Below are 21,773 nucleotides of genomic sequence, written 5' to 3'. Positions count from 1 at the left end.
ATTGTGAAATGCCTGAAGATTCCCACCCCTAATATATACATATTATTCATATAACATATATATAAATATATTTAATATATAAACAACATATTTTTCTTAAATATATACATGCATTAGTGTGTATTTATATATACATAATAAATATACACAGTACACACATATATTATGTAAGCAAAAACTTTCATTTTGGATGCGATTAGTCACGATTAATCATTTGACAGCACTAGTTTAGGTATGAAACAGCTTTTTCAACCACACAGTATTATTTATGTCTTACAGTCATTCATATTATCACAAAAGTATTGGATAAAAGTTTATAGTTTGGATGTAAACACTGATGTCTATGGTAGCAAACAAAATAGAGCAAATCATCTTTTATAAGTAATCGTTGCTTCAAATAACATTGATTACAATGTTAATTACATTGTTTTGCGTAGTGACTGTTAAAAATGTATTTGTTATTGAATTATTCATTTATAAGATTTGTTCATAAATGCTGACTCATTCAGTAATAAAACAAGTAAAGCATTTATGAGTGAGTCAATGAATCATTCATTCAAACATTTACAAAAAAAAAAAACATTTTTAAATAGACTGCAGCAATTAACATTTTGTCACAGCGTCTAGTAAATTTCATGTTATTTTGCTTAGTTCAGAATCATGGGAGAATGTACATACATGTATTTATTGAAGAAAAAATATACTGTATGTGTGTGTATTTTTATATAAATAGTAAATATACGCAGTACACATACATATATTATGTAAACAAAAACTTTTATTTTGGATACGATTAATCGTGATTAATCATTTGACAGCACTAATCAAAAGTACAGTCAAATTTGTTATATTGTAAAAAATTATTACAATTTGAAAGATCTGTTTTCTGATTTAAAATGACAGATTCTGTAATGAATATAATGGTTAATGTATTTGTAATCCTTTGTAGCATTTTAAATGTCTTTATTGTAGTGCTGTTAAACGATTAATCGTGATTAATCACATCCAAAATAAAAAAAAAAAATTGTTACATATGTGTGTGTACTGTGTATATTTTTGTATATATAAATACACACACATACAGTATATATTTAGAAAATATTGCATATTTGCACATATTTACATTCATATAATTGATATTATATATAAATACTTTTAAATATATAAACTTAACATTTTTCTTAAATAGATACATGCATGTTTGTGTATGCGATTAGTCGCGATTAATCGTTTGACAGCTCTGCTGTCATTTTTGATCAGTCCAATGCATCCTTGCTGAATAAAAACAAAATCATACTAACCCCGCAGACTTTTGAACATTCATGTTCATACTGTCGAAATGATAGAGTAATATGGTTGAATGCTATTCTGATCTGTTTTCATTAAGATTTCATCATTTTGTCCTGTCTACCAGCCCAAAGATGACTCGGAGGCCAACGGTTCGGCTCCTTCCTCTCTGTCCTCTCCTGTGTCAGGGGGAGGCCACCAGGGGGAGCCTCCCAGCAGAGAGACCACAGACACAGAAGCTGCAGGTAAGACCTGGAATAACCTTGCAGCTCACAGCCTTTTGCTGTCGTCCTGCCAACATAATGAGGTTCAAAGAGAGGTGAACCTGTGATGCATTTAGTTGAGGTCAAGTTCATTGTAGCATTTAATGTTGTGCAGGTGATGATTTGGATCATGAGCAGGACACTGTACTGCAGCTGCAGCAGGTAATCGAACAGCTGAGGAACGTCTTCCCATCTGAGCCAGGTCCATGAGGAACCTGAAGCAAATCTCAGAGGCCTATAATTGTGCAGGTTTGCTTATAGTTTCATTATTTATGAACTTTATAGGCTTATACACTACCGGTCAAAAGTTTTTGAACAGTAAGATTTGTAATTTTTTAATTTAAAATGTAATTTAAATGTTTTTTTTTTAAAAGAAATCTCTTCTGCTCACCAAGTCTGCATTTATTTGATCCAAAGTACAGCAAAAACAGTAAAATTTTGAAATATTTTTACTATTTAAAATAACAGTTTAAAGTGTAGTTTATTCCTGTGATTTCAAAGCTGAATTTGTAGCATCATTACTTCAGTCACATGATCCTTTAGAAATCATTCTAATATTCGTATTTGCTGCTCAAAAAACATGTATTATTATTATTTTGAAAACGGCTGAATAGGATTTTTTTTAGGGTTTCTTTGATTAATAGAAGTTCAGAAGAATTTACCTGAAATCTTTTGTAACATTTATAAATGTCTTTATCATAACTTTTGATCAATGTAAAGCATCCTTGCTAAATAAAAGTACTAAGTTCTATAATTTCTTTCCCCTTTTAAATGGTATAGTATATAATGTTACAAAAACTTTTTTTTTATTTCCGACAAATGCTGATCTTTGGATCTTTCTATTCATGAAAGAATCCTGAAAAAATGTACTCAACTGTTTTAAATAATGTTAATAATAATAATAAAACATTTCTTGAACAGAAAATAAGCATATTCGAATGATTTCTGAAGGTTAATGTGACACTGAAGACTGGAATAATGGTGCTAAAAATTTAGCTTTGATCACAGGAATAAATTACATTTTAAGATATATTCAAATAGAAAGCAGTTATTCTGAATAGTAAAAATATTTCACAATATTTACAACTTTGCTGCATTTTGGATCAAATAACTGCAGGCTTGGTGAGCAGAAGAGACTTTAAAAACATTAAAAATCTTACTGTTCAAAAACTTTTGACTGATAGTGTTTATAAGAAGTATTTCACCTTGTATCATTTCAGACCTGTATGATTTCTTTCTTTCATGAAACATGATAGAATTGTAGCAGAATCTGTAAATGAATAGTGATTTAGCTATGCTATAAAGAGCAGTATAAATGTACTGCAAACATGGTGTGTATGACTCACTGTATTCTGAAGTCTTCTAAAGCCGTGTGATATGATTTGAGTGAAAACCAGACCGAAAAGTCCTTGTTTAATTCTCAATTTAATTAATTTCTTTTTCAAACAAGTCTCAGTTGGCTACAATACACTTAAGAACCAATGATGTTGGACCTAATTAATTTCAGATCTTGCGTGACACATTTAAGAGCTAAAGCAGTAAAACATTCAGCAAAAACAACCACCAGTCTGTTCCTGACAGTTTTACAGAAGACATTTGTGCTCTACGAAGGGAAAGAAAGTCATACAGGTTTATTTTTGGCTGAACCGTTTCTTTAAAAGGTGTTATTTTAGTATGCGATGGAGATGCAGTACTTAAAACTCAACATAAAACTACCTGTGTTAAAGGGAATTACATCTGAAAACATTTTTGATCTTTGCAGTTGATGTTTCAGATTTCCATTGATCTGTCTATGATGTAACACCCTTCTTCAATTTTTCAGGCATCGTATTGCTCGTTATTGTGGGCAAGGTCTTAAGAAAGCGGGGCTGGCGAATCCATGGACAGACGAGGAGAAGGTCAGGACAACCTTCTCGGCCTGCGCCCATTTGCCAATCCCAAAGAGCTGTGGGATTATCTGAGTGCTAACTAAACAAACTAATGTTTACATGGTGCCAAAGGCCTGCACTGATCCGGACACTGTGCTAACCCGTGTAGTAATGCAAGGTGTGTGGCTTCATCAGTACAGCACAAGAACCACAAACAGGACTTACACCACGCAGAAGGGGATCTCTCCTTAGGTCCCTGTGCCAGCAACTTCTCTGTGTGTATGTTTATTTTTTTCGTTTTAAAATGGTTTACTATTTTCTGTGACTCACTCATGCACATAAAAAGAAATATACACACATACCGATGGTAAGTCGTGCTTGGCAATGCGTGGCCCTTGTTCTGTGAAGCAGAAAAGAGCAGATTCCCTTGAACTGTCGGGACACACAGCAAGCTTATTTACACTGTAAGGACGACACGTCTTCTGTTGAGGCTAGCATTTATTTAAAATGCCAAAGTGCCCATGAGCATTGTGCTCCTGCCCTGTCTTTCTCTTTCTCACCCCGCTCTTTCTCTCTTTTACATAATATTGTTTCATCACTCTTAAATGCATATAAACACAGACACACACTGCACAAATCATTTTCTTGATCAGTATTTTTGCCTTGTTTTTAATCACAAATATATAAACACCTTTCAAACAACATACACTACCATTCAAAAGTCTGGGACCAGTAAGAATTTTTTTTGATAAGATAAGAAATGTGTCTTGAACACTAAATCAGCATATTAAAATGATTTCTGAAGGATCATTAGACAGTAAAGACTGGAGTAATGACTGCTGAAAAAAATCAGTGTTGTCATCACAGGAATAAATACATTTTTAAAATAAAATAGAAAAGTTATTTTAGTTTGTAATATTTTACAGCTACTGTTTTTTATTTTTTTAATACAGCCATACAGCCAAGTATGGAAGCCCTTTTCTGCCACTGAATAAAAACAAAAAAAAAAGGTAGTTGCAACTTTTTATCTCATAATAAATTAAAATTGTGAGTTTGTCTCACAAAGTCAGAATTGCAAGAAAAAAGTCAGAAATGCGAGAAAGTCAGAATTGTGAGACACAAACTCACATTTGCGAGAAAAGTCAGAATTGCGAGTTTTTATCACAATTTTAAGAAAAAAATCAGAATTGCAAGAAAAACACCAGAATTGCAAGATACAAACTCACATTTGCAAAAAAAAAGCAGAATTGCAAGTTTTTAATCACAGTTTTTAGAAAAAAAATTCTGAATTGCGACTATCAAAATTGATTAAAAAAAAAGTCTCAATTGAGTTTTTAATCACAATTTTAAGAAACAAATCTGAATTGCAAGTTTATATCACTTAATTCTGAGAAAAAAGTCAGAATTGCAAGAAAAAAAAATTCTGAATTGCGAGATACAAACTAGCAGTTGCGAGAAAGTCAGAATTGTGAGATACAAATTCACATTTGCAAAAAAGTCAGAATTGCAAGTTTTTATCAATTTTAAGAAAAAAATCTGAATTGCGACTTTATATCTCTGTTTTGAGAAAAAAAGTCAGAATTGCAAGAAAAACATCAGAATTGCGAGATACAAACTCACAATTGCGAGAAAATCTGAATTGCTAGATACAAACTCACATTTGCAAAAAAAGTCTGAACTGAGAGTTTTTAATCACAGTTTTAAGGAAAAAATGTGAATAACAAGTTTATATCACTTAACTCTGAGAAAAAAGTCAGAATTGCAAGAAAAAAATCAGAATTGCGAGATACAAACAGCAATTGCAAAAAAAAAAATTTAGAATTGCAAGTTCAATTTTAAGAAAAAAATCTGAATTGCGACTTTATATCTCTTAATTTTAAGAACAAAAGTCAGAATTGCAAGAAAAACGTCAGAATTACGAGATACAAACTCATATTTGTGAGAAAAAAGTAGGATTGCGAGTTATCAAAATTTGAAGAAAAATCTGAATTCTGAATTTGTATCACTTAATTCTGAAAAAAAAGTCAAAATTACACGATTCTGACTTTATTTCTCCCAATTGTGACTTTTTCTGACTTTATTTTCACAACTGAGTTTATATAAAAAAAGGCATTTTAAGATACAAACCTGAATTTGTAAGAAAAAAAGACAATTGTGAGATACAAACTTGCATTTGAGAGAAAAAAAAAGTCAGAATTGCAAATTTTTACTCACAATTCCAAGAAAAAAGTCAGAATTGCGAGAAAAAGGTCAGAATTGTGAGATACAGACTCGAAATTGTGAGAAAAAAGCCTTGCAATTCTTACTTTATTTTTCGCAATTGTGTTTTTACATTATGCAATTCTGAGAAAAATTTTTTTAGAATTGTAAAATAAAAAGTTGCAATAACATTTTTTTTTTTAATTCAGTGACAGAAACAGGCTTCTATACATAAGAGACTTCTTTCAAAAACGAACAGCAACAAAAAAAAAGTCGTACCACCTCCTATCTCTTCAATGTGAGAGTGTATTATGTAATAGAGAGCAGCCTTATTTTCAACTGGCAAAACAGTTGATTTGTCAGTTATTTCAAAATATGCCTATTTAGTTATTAAAAACTGGGCAAGTTTAAATTATTTTCTGTGGTAACACACATTATGCAATGAATGTTGTCGACTGGGCGTAACTTTTATTGAACCCAAAACATTCCTAACTAAATTTAGTGAGATATATTACAATTTGCTTTTTAGATAAATGTTTAAGTTTGTTTAGGTATTTGTATTGAAAAACAAGACAAAACCTTGATTAATAAATTGATTTTTGTGCAGTGTAGCCACTCACACAGAAAGGATCTACTGAGGAGATGAGCGGATTTCTCAGCTGTTGGTTTTCCGGTCACAAGGGAAAGGTCTTTAAGCAATGGAGATTTGTAGTGTTGTTTTGTTGTCAGAGCACTTGCCGTTAAATTACAGCTGTCCAGTGTGGCATGAACCAGAAAGCAGATATTCAAGGAGATGACTTAACGCCAGGTTCGGTCCCTTTCACCTTGGCATGGTAGGGTCTTTTACACTCAAGTCACAGCCTGACTCATTTTAAACCGAGCACAGCTCTTATTATGCCTTAAGACTTCAAAGCTCCCCCTTTTTTTTTTTTCTAAAGAATACCAGCCTTACAGCTCTCTGTCTTATTGTCATCTTCCCGATGTAAGTATTTTGTTTACCAAACGCTGTTCTCCAGATCTCAGCATTTCCACAATCTGAGGAGGAAAATGAAAGCGAGTGTGTGGAAGGATTATTTTACATTATGCCGAGGGAGGAGGACGGCAAATGGATCACGCTCTTTGTAAACAGAAAAAAGCCTTTTTTGGTGGAGTGATTTACTGTGGGGTGTCAGATTTATATGAGCAGAGTAGATGCTGGGGGTGTAGCGAGTACAAAAAGAGAAAAAGATAGCGAGCGAGGAAGAGATAGCAAATGGGAAAGAGAAAAGTGTGTAAATATTCACTGTGATGGGTTGTGGCACTGCAGCCCCTGCAAACAGGAATGAGATTATTGCAGCTGAGAGAGCATGAGATGGTCTCTATTTGTTTTGGCAAACATGTTGGAAGTATAGCATTTCCTCGCTCTCCATAAAAACACAAAGTGACCCCTGTTGCACCGTAGGCTTTGCTCGAATCCCACCGCGCCGTCACCGGCTTTCTTTTGCGCGCTTCGTGATCTCATTTTACATCACAGTGGCGAGCTGTCTGTTTGTTTTGATGCGGTTGCTAAGGAACTGTCCCCAAGGACACGGCGCTCCAGGTTAGTCTTTAGAAAGGTGGGGTGACTTTATAATGGAGGAGATACAAATAAGCATATGGAGGAAGAGAGAGACAGAGAGGGGGACTCAGGTCCCCTCCGCCCCATATGCCTGCCTCTGTTTAACTTGCATGGCTCCTCATTAAGATCAACATCTGGTGTTCTATCCACAGCGACACCCATTTATCATTCCACAGCTTCGTCGGGACAAAAGCACCTCACACATACAAACGCGCACATTGAAGTAGGCGCAATGCGATTTGTTTTCTTTCTCCAGCTCCCGCTCTATTCCATGCCAAACAGTCTCAACTGATTCAGCTCTGAACGTGTGGATTGTCTGAAGTCATTTCAACACTGCAGAAATATATTTTGGTCTTTTTTTCCCAGTACAATATCCAAACATCCTTAAAACAAGACACATTTACTAAATGTAATATTACAACTTTTTTTCAGAGTTACATTACTTTTACCAAATCCTATATATGAAAGCATATTTTACATAAATCTTGAATTATTTTTCCTAATAAATATCCAATTGGGTTAGAATACAAAATGATTATATATTGATTATAAATGACTCCTGTTTTAAGGATATTTAGATATTTTTACAAGAAAGCAAGACAAAAATATTAAGAAGTGATTTTAAGATTATAGAAAGGGAGATGATTTATTAAACATTTTTACAAATTATGATATTTAGAGCTTCAACATGGTAGCAAATCATGTAGCATTATGTAATACATTTATAATTCTCCTATATGCATACTCCTATTTGCAAAATATTCTCCATTCTGGCATATATGTATATCCATTATTCCTTAATATGGTCTTTTTAACTCATAATTGTTCCCTTGTCTACTTTTAGAAAATGCGATGTACTGAAATTATGGGCTGTGTTAATTACACAAGGAAATATTTTGTGATTTTACGGCATTGCTAAGGGCTGCCTGAGCTATATTTAGCCATTTGCCTCATTAACAAATGCACTCATTATTTTTGTTTGTACGTAGCAGACCTTTGTGTCACGACCCCAATACATCTCTGGCTTTGCAGGCTTGTTTGTAATATTCAACTACACAACAGGGCATCTACTGATTTAACCTCTGAAACCTGTGGCATCGCCATTACACACCATGACGTGTTGTGTTGTTTTCAGGTCAGATGACCTCTGTTCCTGCAGTATGCATTGTGTTCTTATTTTCATGTGCAATGCAGTTAATTTTTTTTAATCATTAACGCCATAATTAATGTCTAAGTTTGTTGTTTTTGTGTTTTTAATCTGTACAAAATGTGAAAGGAAGGCGTTTTAAAAATGAATGAGTTACTGGCTGCTTTCTACTCATTGTGTACAAAGAAATAAATTTTTATTTGTTATACACCTGGTCTGGTTTGTCTGTTTTTTTAAATAATGGGAATTTGATCTATTACTTTTTCTGTTTGCATTTAAAGAAGTTGTTCACACCCAGAATGAAAATTTCCTGATAATTTACTCACCTCCATGTCATCCAAGATGTATATGTCTTGAGTGTTGGGGTTACTTTTAAAAGTAATACATTAAAATTTTGTGTTACTCCCTAAAAAAAGTAACTAATTATGTTACTTTTTATGAGAAGTAATGTGTTACTTTTGCGTTACTTTTTCAATCTGGGCAGGGCATGCTTTGTTTTAATATTAAAAGTTATATTTTGGCAAATGTAAAAGCCCGTTCACACCAAAAGCCCCAGGCTGAAGAAAAAATAAATTCACGTCTGTACAGCAGAATGCAGAAGACCAAAATTCAACACTCTCCGGCAATAAAAAAACAGAACAAATGTTAGTTTATCTTAAGTCATTTTTGCTTATTAATATGGTTGAATAGGATCATTGAAGGTCAGCAGCAAATATGTTTGCTTAAATACATAGAGGATATTTGTATTATTTAACATATTTAATTATTGCAGGTTTTTAATGAATAAAAACTGTTTTTATTCATTTTGAGGAAACTGAATCTGTTTTTTTGTTTTGTTTTGTTTTTTGTAGTGGGATGAATTAATAAATGTTCACATTTATTCTAGAACTAAAGTAACATCTTACCCCCGATTTCTCTAAGTATGGGGACAGGAGAGCTTTTAATCAAATGGGGAAAAAGTAATGGGCGTTACTTATTTGAAAAAGTAACTCAGATATTTTCTTGTAAACTCTAAAGTAATGCGTTACTTTACTAGTTACTTGGAAAAAGCAATCTGATTACATAACTCAAGTTACTTGAAATGCGTTACCCCCAACTCTGTATGTCTTCATTCGTACAGCAATTAAGTTTTTTGAGACAAACATTTCAGGATTTTTCTCCATATAATGGATTTCAGTGGTGGCCAGTGGGTTGAAGGTCCAAACTGAAGTTCCAATGCAGCTTCAAAGGGCTCCACATGATCCCAGATGAGAAATAAGGGTCTTATGTAGTGAAACGATTGTTTTTTTTTTATTTTTATTTTTTTTTAATGAAAATGTATATACTTTTAAACCAGAAATGGTCATCTTGCACTAGCTCTGTGAAGGGCATGCCTGACTTCAAGCATTACATAATAAATTCGACAAGTCCTGTGTGGTTAGTTCTTCGCCTGTGCACTTCGGTTCAAAAAGGTAGGGTAGGGGTGAAAAACTCCATCTCAGTTTCTCCTCCAACTTTGAAATCATCGGACATTGTTATTTTTACCTTTTTTGTAAAGGCTGTTTGAGTTTCTTTGCACGTTCGCTTTGTAAACAAGTTTGAGCTAGTGCAAGACAAGCATTTGGGGTTGAAAAAAGTATATAAATTTGTACTTTTCTTAGAAAATGACAGATCATTTTCGCTAGGTAAGACCCATATTCCTCATCTGGGATCGTGTAGAGCCCTTTGAAACTGCAGTTTGGATCTTCAACCCATTGGCCACCATCAAATTCCACTATATGGAGAAAAATCCTGGAATGTTTTCTTCAAAAACCTCAATTTCTTTTCGAGACGCAAAGACATGATCATCTTGGATGACATGGGAGTGAGTAAATTATCAGGAAATGTTTATTCTGAAAGTAAACTTCTCCTTTAACATTTTTGGTGAATTACTCAGGTTTTGTTTCTGTTGGTTTCTCAACACTTGTCTTCTCCATCTTAAATTCAGTAGCTGTGTAGCTTTCCTCTGTTTTATCATCTCCACTTGTGTCCGTCAGTCTTTCGTCCCTTGATGCTCCACTGCTTGCATCTTTGTCTGGCTTTTCAGGAGATTCTTGTTTTTCATCTGGGATCTCATCCTGGCCCTTATTTTTCTTTGTAATGTCATTGGTCAGTAGATTTTCTGTGGTCCCGCTATCTGTCTCTGATCTTTGTGTACTATTTCCCAGCACACTGCTTTGGACTGAATCCCTGTCTTTATCTACAGCCGTAGTTTTTTCTTTTGCTTCTTTTAGGGTCAGAGAGCTCTCGTCCTTTTTGTTCTCGCAGTTTTTCTTCTCATCCTGTCCTTCATCTTTATTACCTGCTTTGACACTGCAGCTCTCCTCTGATTTGTCACCACAGGCTGATATTCCTAGTTGTCCTGACATCTTTGTTTCATCCGCCCATGTCACTCCTTTCTTTGTTGTCTTTCCTCTCTTGGCCTGCTCTCTCTTTTTACACTTCTCCTGAGTGCTTGTCCAGTAGTTTTTGTTTTCACTGACACACTTCACTCTTATGTTCTCACCCATTTTCATAATCTCCTGCTGGATGATAGGTTTGAATTTGGGATCCAGTTGCAGGACCCTATTGAAATCCCTGCGGGCCTCGTCCTCGTTACATAATGCAGCGTAAGCCCGGGCTCGCTGGTACATGGCTTTCAGATTGTCTGCGGTGGAGATTAAAGTGAGAGAGTGAAGACCGGTCTTGCCACTTCGCATTGACTTCATGATAAATAATTCATTCACAAGTAAACAACAGTTTGCGCTCTTTGCATAGGGGGCTGGATGGAGATGCCAAGGGATAACTCAATATATGGTGAATGATGCAATTGGTTCAACTTCCTGGATCCACTGACAATGTGAATCATTGAGATGTAGCCACTACAGGAAGAGTGTAGTAAATGCTAACTGACATAGCTTAAGGCTGTTTTTACTACAGGCAATAATAGAGCAATTGGGTGGTAAGGAATCTATACTGCTGCTGATGCTGATGCTGCTGTTTAACCCAAGCAACATTTATGTCTATGTTAGGCTCAATGGTGTCCAATCCTGCTCCTGGAGGCCCACCTTCCAGCAGAGTTTAGCTAATTGCCCGACTTGCTATTTCTGACAAACAATGGCGCTATCACACAGTGAAAAATTCATCATGGAGCAAAGAGGACACTGACAATGCGCCGACAGACAAGACAGAGCAGGTTACTTTACAACCTGATCTCATGACGAAAATGTACCTGTGGGAACTTTTTTGCAAGACGCAATGTGAAATGTCCACTGAGTGGCACTAAAAGGGTGTTTGTTTTTTCCCTCGCAGCAGATGAACATATATATGGTACGTTTTGTATGTGTCACCGCAGTTCTGACTTAAAATGTCCATTGAGTGGCACTATAATACTCCAATGCTCCATGACGCTGTAAAATAACGTACCATCTGCACTACACCTAAACCTACCCGAGAGTATGAACAAAAGTGAATGTGACGTAAAAACGCAATCGCGAGAATGGCGTTTTAGCTTGTTTTTCGATTTCTCATCTTTCAGCTCTTTCATCGTGTTTTATGTTTTTCACAGGATTCGTACCCAAGGACATCCTAAGTCCAATTCTGTGCCAGCTGAGCTACCGAGCAAGTTTGTTAAGTCTGGAAAGCAAAACATATGGAGCTGTAATCATAACTGTGTATGAAAACAATTAAAAGTGCTTGCTGTTTTACCACCTCTAGTGTTCATTTCTGTTGGAAACTGTAGTGAAATGTAGTTAATGTGCGTATTTCTTGTGAAAAAGTTCCCACATGGAACATTTTCGTCATGAGATCAGATAATTACTTTAGGTATGAAACAAAGTCTTAACTTTAACATTTTGTCTTTTTTTTAGGAAATTCAAACAATAAATACTGTTTTGTGGCAGATCACTGTAGCGCCTCAGTTAAAGCGGCACGTGAACTAATCATCTCATCCTCTTTACTTTTCTGACCATGAAATAAACATGAATGAACATGCTAAGGCAGGGGTGCTCAACTCTGGTCCTGGAGATCGACTTTCCTGCAGAGTTCAGCTCCAACCCTGACCAAACACACCAACCAGCTAATTAGGATCTGAAGGAGCATTTGATAATTACAGACAGGTAATTAGGGTTGGGCACCCCTATCCTAAGCTTTTGTTTCAGCTGCAGAAAGACATCAATACACAGTTTTTCAATTCAGGACCACCAACGTTAATCTACTCTTCTGTCTGTTTTGTTTGTCGGACAAAAATGGCAAATTCGCCACTATAATTAGTCAGGTCGCCTGTCAATTAAACTCCCCGTGAAGGGTCATTTAAAGTTTGAACCAAGTAATCAAAGTCTTTAGGATCACTAACTTGTGTGTTGGAACAAAAGTGGACAGGACAGGTAAGCAGACTTTCAAGAGACACTATGTCCATTTCAGCAGTAAATGAGCGTATAAGCTCACCTTTATGTTTCTTCAGCAGTTTAGAGTTGAGATCCACCACTTCTTGGTATTCCCCAAGCTCCAGCTTACACTGACTGAGGTTTAGACAGAGTGGCAGGCTGACTTTCTCCAGAGATTCCCAGTCTTCTCCTTTATGTTCCACCTCAAAAACACACAGAGGGATAGATATGGCTTAGTGAGCACTGGGCTGCTGATTCCCCACAGGGGTTTTTTAGCTTCCCTGTCGTTCCTCCTAAGCAGTTTTTGGATCCAATTCTACATCTCCCCTGGGATATGAGAAGGTATATATTACTTATTTTATATGTTCTGAGGAAAATGTGAGTGTTGCCAGGGTATTGTATGGATGCTAATGTGTTTTTTGTGGGTGCATGTTAATCCATGTGTCTATGATTTTGCCTTTCATATGGTTCTGGTCGCTCCATCGAATTCAAAAGTCTGATGAAAAGTGACAGCACACTTCTAAACAAGCCACATGTTTTGAAACCACCCATGACAGTTACTAGTTACAAGCAAGAAGTTTTTTAAATTCCCGCCCTAGGTTTATGCATTAGTACTAGTCACTTTTGGTAAGGTTACTTCAGAAATGTAATAGGTTACAGATTACAAGTTAGCCTATTTAAAATGTAATAAGTAGTAACTATTTCAATTACTTTATTAAACAAATAAACTAATCCATCACAAAAGTGTCCATACACCTTGCAGAATCTGCAGAATGTTAATTATTTCACCAAAATAAGAGGGATCATACAAAATGCATGTTGTTTTTTAATTATTATGATTTTAAGATCCATCTTTTCACACTGAGGACAACTGAGGGACTCATATGCAACAATTACAAAAGTTTCAAATGCTCGCTGATGCTCCAGAAAGAAAAATGATGCATTAAGAGCCAGGGGTGTAAACTTTTGAACAGAATGAAGATGTGTACATTTTTCTTTTTTGCCTAAATATCATATTTTTTTCATTTAGTACTGCCCTTCAGAAGCTACAGAAGATACTTACATGAAGACAAAATAAGTTACATTTACCTTGATCTTGAAATTCAAAAAGTTTTCACCCCCTGGCTCTTAATGCATTGTTTCCCCTTCTGAAGCATCAGTGAACGTTTGAACCTTCTGTAATAGTTGCATATGAGTATCTCAGTCGTCCTCAGTGTAAAAAGATGGATCTTAAAACAGAGTTATTGTTGGAAAGGGTTAAAACGCAAAAAAAATGCTGAAATACCAAAGAATTTGTGGGACCTCAAGGATTTTTCTAAAGAACAACAGGCAGTTTAACTGTTTAAGACGAACAAGGGACTCATGAACAATTATAACTAAACAAAAAAACACAGTATTAAGAATCAAGTGTATGCAAACTGGGTCATATTTATAAATTCAGCTATTATTTTCTCTTGTGGATAATATGTAAACATCTTTTATGTGAAATATCTTATTCAGGTAGATACTAAATAAAAAAACAACATGCATTTTGCAGATTCTGCAAGGTGTATGTAAACTTTTGACCTCAACTGTAAATAAACCTAAATGGGAAATAATAAATATGTATCCTAAACTCCTGAAACATTGGTGTCTCATATTTTCAATCAGTCAATTCAAATTTGGAAAGAAATCAATTAAATCTGTACGTGTGTGAAAATATTCAGATGTAACCCCCCTTTGTACCTGTTAACATTTTTATAAATACCTGTAATTTAGTTACATGTGACTAGTTAACTCCCTAACACTGGTAATAGTGATGTTTGCATTAGGAGGAATAACTTGGCCTTAAGAATGATCTGTGCAGTGTGAAGTGTGCAGGCTCATGAATATTATTTGGGTGGTTTTACATTCACCCAGTAGTTCTCAGATAAGTGGATGCTAGCTGTTTTCGATTACTGCTATCACTTGCCCTTTCAGTACAATTCTGAATTAAGAGGCTGCTACAGAATTTTAAATTCCACATTTTATGCTGGCTACAATTTCAAATCACAGCACTTAATATATTATGGCAGGGCCTGTCCTTAGTGCCTCCTACAGCTATCAAGTGTATGACAAACTAGGGATGCACCAATGATCTCTTCAGTCAATCCTTAACTGTATTTTCAATCAGGGAGCTCACCTTAGTTTGGAGGTGGTCTACATATTCCAGAGCCTCCTTGAACTTAGCAGTCGCTTCAGTGTATTTTTGCTCTTTCACATTAAAATTGCCTTCTTCTTGGAGCAGCATAATTAGGCGTAGCATCTGTTGCCAGTCCTTGCCCTCGGTCAGAGCTGATATCCTGTGATTGGCCTCTTCTGCCGACTCTTCGCTTTTGGTGTCATGCTTGTTTTCCTCTGCTACAGATGGATTCTTTTCCTCCTCAGCATCTTTGACCTCTTCAGGGGACTGAGAATGTTCCCCTTTGCTTTCCTCTTTTGCATCAATCTCAGAGTTGTCGTCCTTCTCTGGTTCCCTCTCTTCCTTCTCTTCTAAGATGTTCCAGTACCTGTCTTTATCCTCCCAGTATTTTTCCTTCATTCTCTCAGAGAGAAGACCGAGTTCTCTTTGCACCAATCGAGACAGTGTGATGTCTAGGTTGGCCACCATTTGGAAGTCTCTTCTTGCCTCCCTCTCGCTCCACACAGCCGCATAGGCCTTTGCTCGCTTGTAGTAGGCCTTGACACAGTCTGGAAAAGATCAATAATGATACTGTAATTTAATATCTCTTTCTGTTATTTACTTACTAAGGCTGTGTCGTCTTTGTAAACGCTGTGTATGTGCGTTCAAATCCATGAATTATATTTTCAAGTGCTATTATTTACTTTCATACCATTACAAAAAGTAACCTTGCTACACACCAAGTACACACACCTAATCTTTGCTCTGAGTGGGCTAGAGAGGCTGGTTAAGATTCCCCATTGATGTCTCTCCCCCTTTCATTTGATCATGCTCTTAACTAAATCTTTCACTCTGCTAACATTTAAACACACTTCCCCCAGCAAACGCCAGCCTCTGGCAAAACACAGCAGATTCTGTGAGCACATTTCAAAAGGATGTGCTCCCCAGGTGACACACGAGAGAATTGGTAAAGAGAGCAAAGGAGATTTGAACTGAAACAGACAACAAGGTATGGGTGACACATGGGGCGCGGCTGAATGAAACGAATACCGAGAATTAGAGGGAATGGCGAAATGGGAGAAAGTGTCTTCAAAAAAGAGGAACTGCAGGAGGCCGAAGTCACTCTGCCGGCTACATATGCATAAGGCTCATTAGGAGAGCTACCCACGCTGCCTCTGGAGCCACAGCGAGAGACGATACATCTGTCACTTCACATGCTTCAAGAGGGCTTACACAGACCAACTCCTGTCCCTTCTCCTCATGCACCCAGCCAAGCTTAAACAAACCCGAACCACCGAGGACGAAGATTACTATGCATGCTGCCAAGTGCAATTATGAATGTGAATGCAACTGGATTATTTATGATACACAGAAAGCAAAGGGCTAATTCTGATTGTGGTCTGTAATGTTATATATGTTCATACTAAGGTGGTCTACATCACATCTATATCTTAAAGGAACAAAAAATTATAGATCATTTACTCACCCAAGACGTTAATATCTTTCTTTCTTCACTTGTAAAGAAATTATGTTTTTGAGGCAAACAATTCAGGATTTTTCTCATATAGTGGACTTCAATGGTGCCTGCGAGTTTGCACTTCCAAAATGCAGTTTAAATGCAACTTCAAAGGGCTCTAAACAATCCCAGCTAAGAAAGAAGGGTCTTATCTTTTTTTTTCACAATTTATATACTTTTTAACCTCAAATGCCTGTCTTGTCTAGAAAAACTCCCACCTCATTTTCTCCTCCAACTGTAAAATCGTCCTACATCGCTAGAAGTACCGACCCAATGTTTACAAAGTGAACGTGCAAGGTAGGTCAAACACCCTTTACAAAAAAAAAGCTAAAACAGTGCTTTTGAAGTTGGAGGAGAAAATGAGATGGGAGTTTTTCAACATACCCTAAAAGTATTTAACCCGGAATGCACAGAGTTCACGCAAGCTAGACAAGACAAGCATTTGAGGTTAAAAAGTATATAAATTGTCATTTTTTTTTTTTTAGAAAATAACTGATTGTTTCATTACATAAGATCCTTCTTCCTTGGCTGGGATCATTTAGAGCCATTTGATGCTGCATTTAAACTGCTTTTCGGAAGTTTAAATTCACGGGCACTATTGAAGTCCACTATATGGAGAACATTCCTGAAATTCTTTCCTCAAAAAACAATTTCTTTAGACCGAAGATAGAAAGACACGAACATTTTGGACGACAAGGGGGGTGAGTAAATTATCTGAATACAAACACATTCATGTATATATTTAAGAAATATTTACAAGTATATGTATTTATTACAATTTTTATCTAATTTAAATTATATATAAATAAAAACATTTTGTACATAACATATTTTTCTTAAATATATACATTAATTTTTGTGTATGTATATATACATAATAATTACAGACAGTAATTTGGAGTAATTTGCATGTACAACGGATTTTCACAAAAACTCTTCTCCAGATTCACAAACGTTTTTGCGGGTCTCTCTTCCTGTCTCATCCGCGCCAGCTAGTTTTAGCTATACATGAAACATCTCATTTTGCTGCTTGATATTGCAAACTGGTGTGTCCTATCATATTATTTTTAAGTATTATCTTAATTATGAGCACACTAGTGCCAACAGTTTTACCTTTTACTGCATGTTGTTATTCTTCATCTTGTTTCCCTATGGAGTATTATTTTCACGACGCGTCATCAATCGGCCATATTTGCGGCACTGAATGTAAACAATGCCACTCATCTGAACAAAACTCGGATATTTTGCTTATTATTGCTGCTGTAAATGGTTAATTATTGTGATGTTTTGGGCTGGACTAATCGGTCAGACTGGGAAACACCTTTGGAGTACTATAGACTCCTAAGAGTGCAAAAAAACTGAGGAACAAAATGAGTTTGCGGTTGGCCAAACTGAACCAGGATTTCCAGGGCAAGAAGAATCTTGACAACATTCGTGTTTGTTCTTATCATTTCCAGTCAGGCAGGTGAAATATTAGGCTAATATCTTAATTAGTCCTGCTCGTACGTATCTTTACCACCTATTAACTATAGTTTGTCAAAATATTGTGCCCTTTCCTGCTTACTAAGTTATTCTGTATATGATTTAGCAGCTTCCACACCTTTTTTTTCATGGCTTAGACAGCATAAGTTAGAAATACAACATATTCAGTAGCACATTAACCGTGCAATCCTTGCTGTTGTCTACATTTGAGTATGGCCAAAATGGCTGTGCATCTGTTGTTTCAAGAAGGTGTACATTTTTTTTGTAGCTGTCAGAATGGCTTTGTTTGTGTTTCATGAATGAGACCCAGTGTTATTTAGTTTAGATGATTACTTAATGTAACTGTATCCAAGCTTCAAAATTCATAAAAGTTGTGTTCATTTGTAAAAATTATTTTGATTAACATAACAGGTAAGAATCTGTTATTTATATTGATCATAGAGCTTATTTTCAGCAATAATCCATAAAATGGATAACTGGCTTTTTGTCAAGGGAACCAGGGGAATACTAACTTCCAGCTAGGCCTAAAAAAAGGCTTTTGTGCAGCACTCTATACAGGCCTACTTTTTAATGGCTGTCACTGGTAACAGATACTGTAGTTACAGCATCTACCACCAGGGACCAGATGGGGCATTCTAACAAGCAAAACCACAAACATTTGGTTTACGCTAACAAGCTGGCCTACCTTTGTGTTTGTTCAAGAGCTCTGTCGTATGTTCTATGACCTCGTAATATTCCTCCAGCTCTAACATGCACTGGCAGTAGTTCAGCACAAGAGGAATGATAAGCCTGTCCAGATTAATGTAGTCCTCATCTCCTGGCATCTCCTACATAGGAAGGAAAACAAACTCAGATGCCCTCAAAGATGTCTGAATGTTTCTTACTGTTCGAAAACAGCTCTCCTTATAACCTCCATGTCATTTTGTTTTTACTTTACCCTGGATTGGACTGTTCTCAGCAGAACCACAGCCTCTTGGTACTTTTCTGCAGCTTCACGGAAGCGACCTTGCTTGACCAGAGCATTGCCCAAAAGATGCAGCGAGGGCACGACCTTTAGCTTCTCATCCTTCTCCATCATCCAGGACTCACGCTGGTAAGAGAACGGGTCGCCCACCTGAGGTAGACAGAGAATTGGAGCGTGCTCGTCTCGCTTGGTTGAGGATTGAAAACATGGTCTGAGAATTGGGAACAGCATTTCTTTCCTGGCGTGTAGCACTTGATTGTGTAACATTCTGTTACGCTCTGTTTGGGTTGCAGTGAGAAATCTGTTGAAGGTGGAGGAGTGGAACTAGAACGAGTGTTTGAGCGTGTTGCTGTGCAAAGGTGCATGCATGTATTTGCTTGTTTTCTTGCTCTGTGTGATACACCTGACCCACCGAGATTAGTTCCATGATGAAGATTAGAGGCTGAGGTGTCCTCATTATCTCATCAAGCTCTGGAAAGCCTGTCGAGTGGTAGTGAAACATGTTTCCCATGCCACACGTGTGTCTTTGGCCCTCTAGAGGGTCCTTTCCCTGAGCGGCCAGTCGCATCCCTTTTGACACAATGGGATAAAGACCCGTGTGCTGCATATAAAAAAGAAAAAATAACATCACATATGTTTTCTAAAGGATTACATAAGATTTGTTTGTTTGGTTTAGCTTGCAGCCTGTAAATTGCATTTATTTTGTGGTACAGTGTGTTTAAACTGCACCACATTCAACATACAGTTGAAGTCAAAAGTTTACATACACCTACAAAATGTTAATTATTTTACCAAAATAAGAGGGATCATACAAAATGCATGTTATTTTTTATTTAGTACTGACCTGAATAAGATATTTCACATAAAAGACGTTTACATACAGAGCACAAGAGAAAATAATAGTTGAATTTATGTGAGTTTACGTATACTTGATTCTTAATACTGTGTTGTTACCTGAATGATCCACAGCTGTGTTTGTTTAGTGATAGTTGTTTATGAGTCCCTTGTTTGTCCTGAACACTTAAACTGCCCGCTGTTTTTCAGAAAAATCCTTCAGATTTCACAAATTCTTTGGTTTTTCAGCATTTTTGTGTATTTGAACCCTTTTCAACAATGACTGTATGATTTTGAGATCCATCTTTTCACACTGAGGACAACAGAGGGATTCATATGCAACTATTACAGAAGGTTCAAACACTCATTGAAGGAAAAACTAAGCATTAGGAGCCAGGGGGTGAAAACTTTTGATCACAGAATGAAGATGTGTAAAATTTGTCTTAATTTGCCTAAATATTGTATTTTTTTCATTTAGTACTGCCCTTCAGAATCTACAGAATATACATGCTTCCCAGAAGACAGGAAACATGACCTTTCGTTCAACATATTTCTACACCAACCATCTAACAGGAATCATTAATCTAATTTAACTTGCAGAATGGTTTATTAATTTCCTTGGAGTGTTAGAGAAAACAGCAAATGTGAATGTTAATAGAAAACGTAGGCAGCAACCAAAGGTGCATAATACATCAGACACATTCTCCTCCATTCTTACGTGAAGATTAATTAAGATCCAATTGAAGCGGATGCGATTATACCTATAGAAAGGGAAAAACAGTGGGAGGCACAACAAGAGGTTTAGTTTGATTCCAAACACTTACAATAGCATCACACCAAAACTCTGCCACCTCTCCAATCCTCATGGAGGTTAGCAGCACCTCCCACACCTCCATCTTGAACATCTTCCCCACGAAAATCTCTGTGGGACGCTTATTTTTGCGACTGTCGTCAATCACTGTTCTTTCAAAGTTGTCCAACAAAGTCTGAAAGTGGAACACCAGCTTTGTGGGTAGGAAGGCAGAGGAAAAAAGAGAATAAAAACAGGATTAAGAAAAACCAGAGATATTTTTCCTGCTTAGTACTCCATGCACATCTTGTAACTTGCTACTCTGTGTGTGTTTGTATGTGTGGAGAAGAGAAATTCGGGGTTTTTAAGCAGGCCAGAATGTATTTTTTCTCATGCCATCGTAACAGCTTCTTGGTCCAATTTTGCCTTCATTATAAGACATTTAAATGTATAGTCTTTTTAAAGCATGTTGATACAGACACCTTGATGGAATGAGAGCACACAGAGTGAATACAGAGCACAGCTGGTAAATGGAGAGATTAATGTTGGCATTGTCGTGGAAAATGTTTGTCATCCTCTCCAGGCTGAGGGCCATATGGCTGGACAAGTAGGGGGGAAAAAAGTCACCTGGCACAGATACGGTGTTCCTCTGCCGCTGTCCAAAACGATAGGTTGCCAAACTTCTGTGCAATTATACGCACCAAATGTTTTGTCACATACTAAAACCCTTTTATAATCAGTAGAATCAAGGTACAACCACTTCTAATCAAAGCAAATGGATAGTCAAGAACCCATCCAATAAAACGTCCGTTATCCAGGACCTTACCTTGGTTCCCTTCGGGAAATGCGGCAGTGGTCCTTGACCTCCATGCAGAATCTTCTTTTTCACTCCAGGATGGTCAAGCAGATACGTCTCTTGCATTTTAAACTCTTTAGAAGAGTGTTTCTTTATTGAAACAGTTCTGATGTCCTGAAGCCTGTGAGAGCTGGTCCTTGGCAGTGTTAATTAGCAAGCTGAGGAAGAGAGACAAATCACACCCTGCAGCCCAATGCTGCCTGACTGCTTTCTGACAGATGGCTGGATTACCAGGTTGAGGATAGCCACTTTAATCTGCCTTGGCTAATCCTTCAACCCCCCTGAATCTTCAGTATAATCCCCCGTGAAGGGAAGGGATGGGTGACCAGAGAGCGGAACTCAGAGTATGGAGACAGTCGAGATCATTCTCGAAGGCAGTAGAGTTTAGTAATCCCAGATAGAGTTTGCTACGATAATTCAGTGGGAACTACTGGAGACTGAATGATCT

General features: G+C 36.6%; 2 protein-coding genes across 6 annotated transcripts in view; one reads left to right on the top strand and one right to left on the bottom strand.

The window, feature by feature from the left end:
* drp2 (dystrophin related protein 2) overlaps positions 1-8,569 on the top strand; it is a 178,700-nt gene extending 170,131 nt beyond the window's left edge. For 4 of the 5 annotated variants that reach the window (XM_051127562.1, XM_051127560.1, XM_051127565.1 and 1 more), the window contains 3 exons: positions 1,388-1,532; positions 1,666-1,799; positions 3,373-8,569. In XM_051127562.1, coding sequence (XP_050983519.1) covers positions 1,388-1,532; positions 1,666-1,760 — 240 coding nt within the window. In that variant the 3' untranslated portion in view covers positions 1,761-1,799; positions 3,373-8,569. The remainder of the gene's footprint in view (positions 1-1,387; positions 1,533-1,665; positions 1,800-3,372) is intronic. The other variant, XM_051127561.1, reaches the window with a different exon arrangement.
* A 1,570-nt stretch (positions 8,570-10,139) lies between these two features.
* On the bottom strand, positions 10,140-21,534 carry LOC127176563 (uncharacterized). The gene is made up of 8 exons (XM_051128313.1): positions 21,296-21,534; positions 20,504-20,683; positions 19,258-19,446; positions 18,819-18,995; positions 18,567-18,708; positions 14,905-15,452; positions 12,805-12,946; positions 10,140-11,026 (listed from the first exon to the last, which is right to left on the bottom strand). The coding sequence occupies exons 1-8, from the start codon at positions 21,389-21,391 to the stop codon at positions 10,269-10,271; spliced, it is 2,232 nt and encodes a 743-aa protein (XP_050984270.1). The 5' UTR covers positions 21,392-21,534; the 3' UTR covers positions 10,140-10,268.
* Between the last annotated feature and the right edge of the window lie 239 nt (positions 21,535-21,773).

Source organism: Labeo rohita, chromosome 14 (genome assembly GCF_022985175.1).
Source record: "Labeo rohita strain BAU-BD-2019 chromosome 14, IGBB_LRoh.1.0, whole genome shotgun sequence".
Classification (NCBI taxonomy): domain Eukaryota; kingdom Metazoa; phylum Chordata; class Actinopteri; order Cypriniformes; family Cyprinidae; genus Labeo; species Labeo rohita.
Note: the sequence above shows the minus strand (reverse complement) of the source record. Positions and strands in the feature narration are given on the sequence as shown.

Excerpts from the sequence above, each read along its gene's own strand:
- LOC127176563 (XM_051128313.1), bottom strand. The coding sequence starts at position 21,391 with ATGCAAGAGACGTATCTGCTTGACCATCCTGGAGTGAAAAAGAAGATT. Across the intron at positions 20,684-21,295 it reads ATTTCCCGAAGGGAACCAAG|CTGGTGTTCCACTTTCAGAC; the intron begins GTAAGGTCCTGG and ends CTACCCACAAAG. Across the intron at positions 18,996-19,257 it reads TCATCATGGAACTAATCTCG|GTGGGCGACCCGTTCTCTTA; the intron begins GTGGGTCAGGTG and ends TGTCTACCTCAG.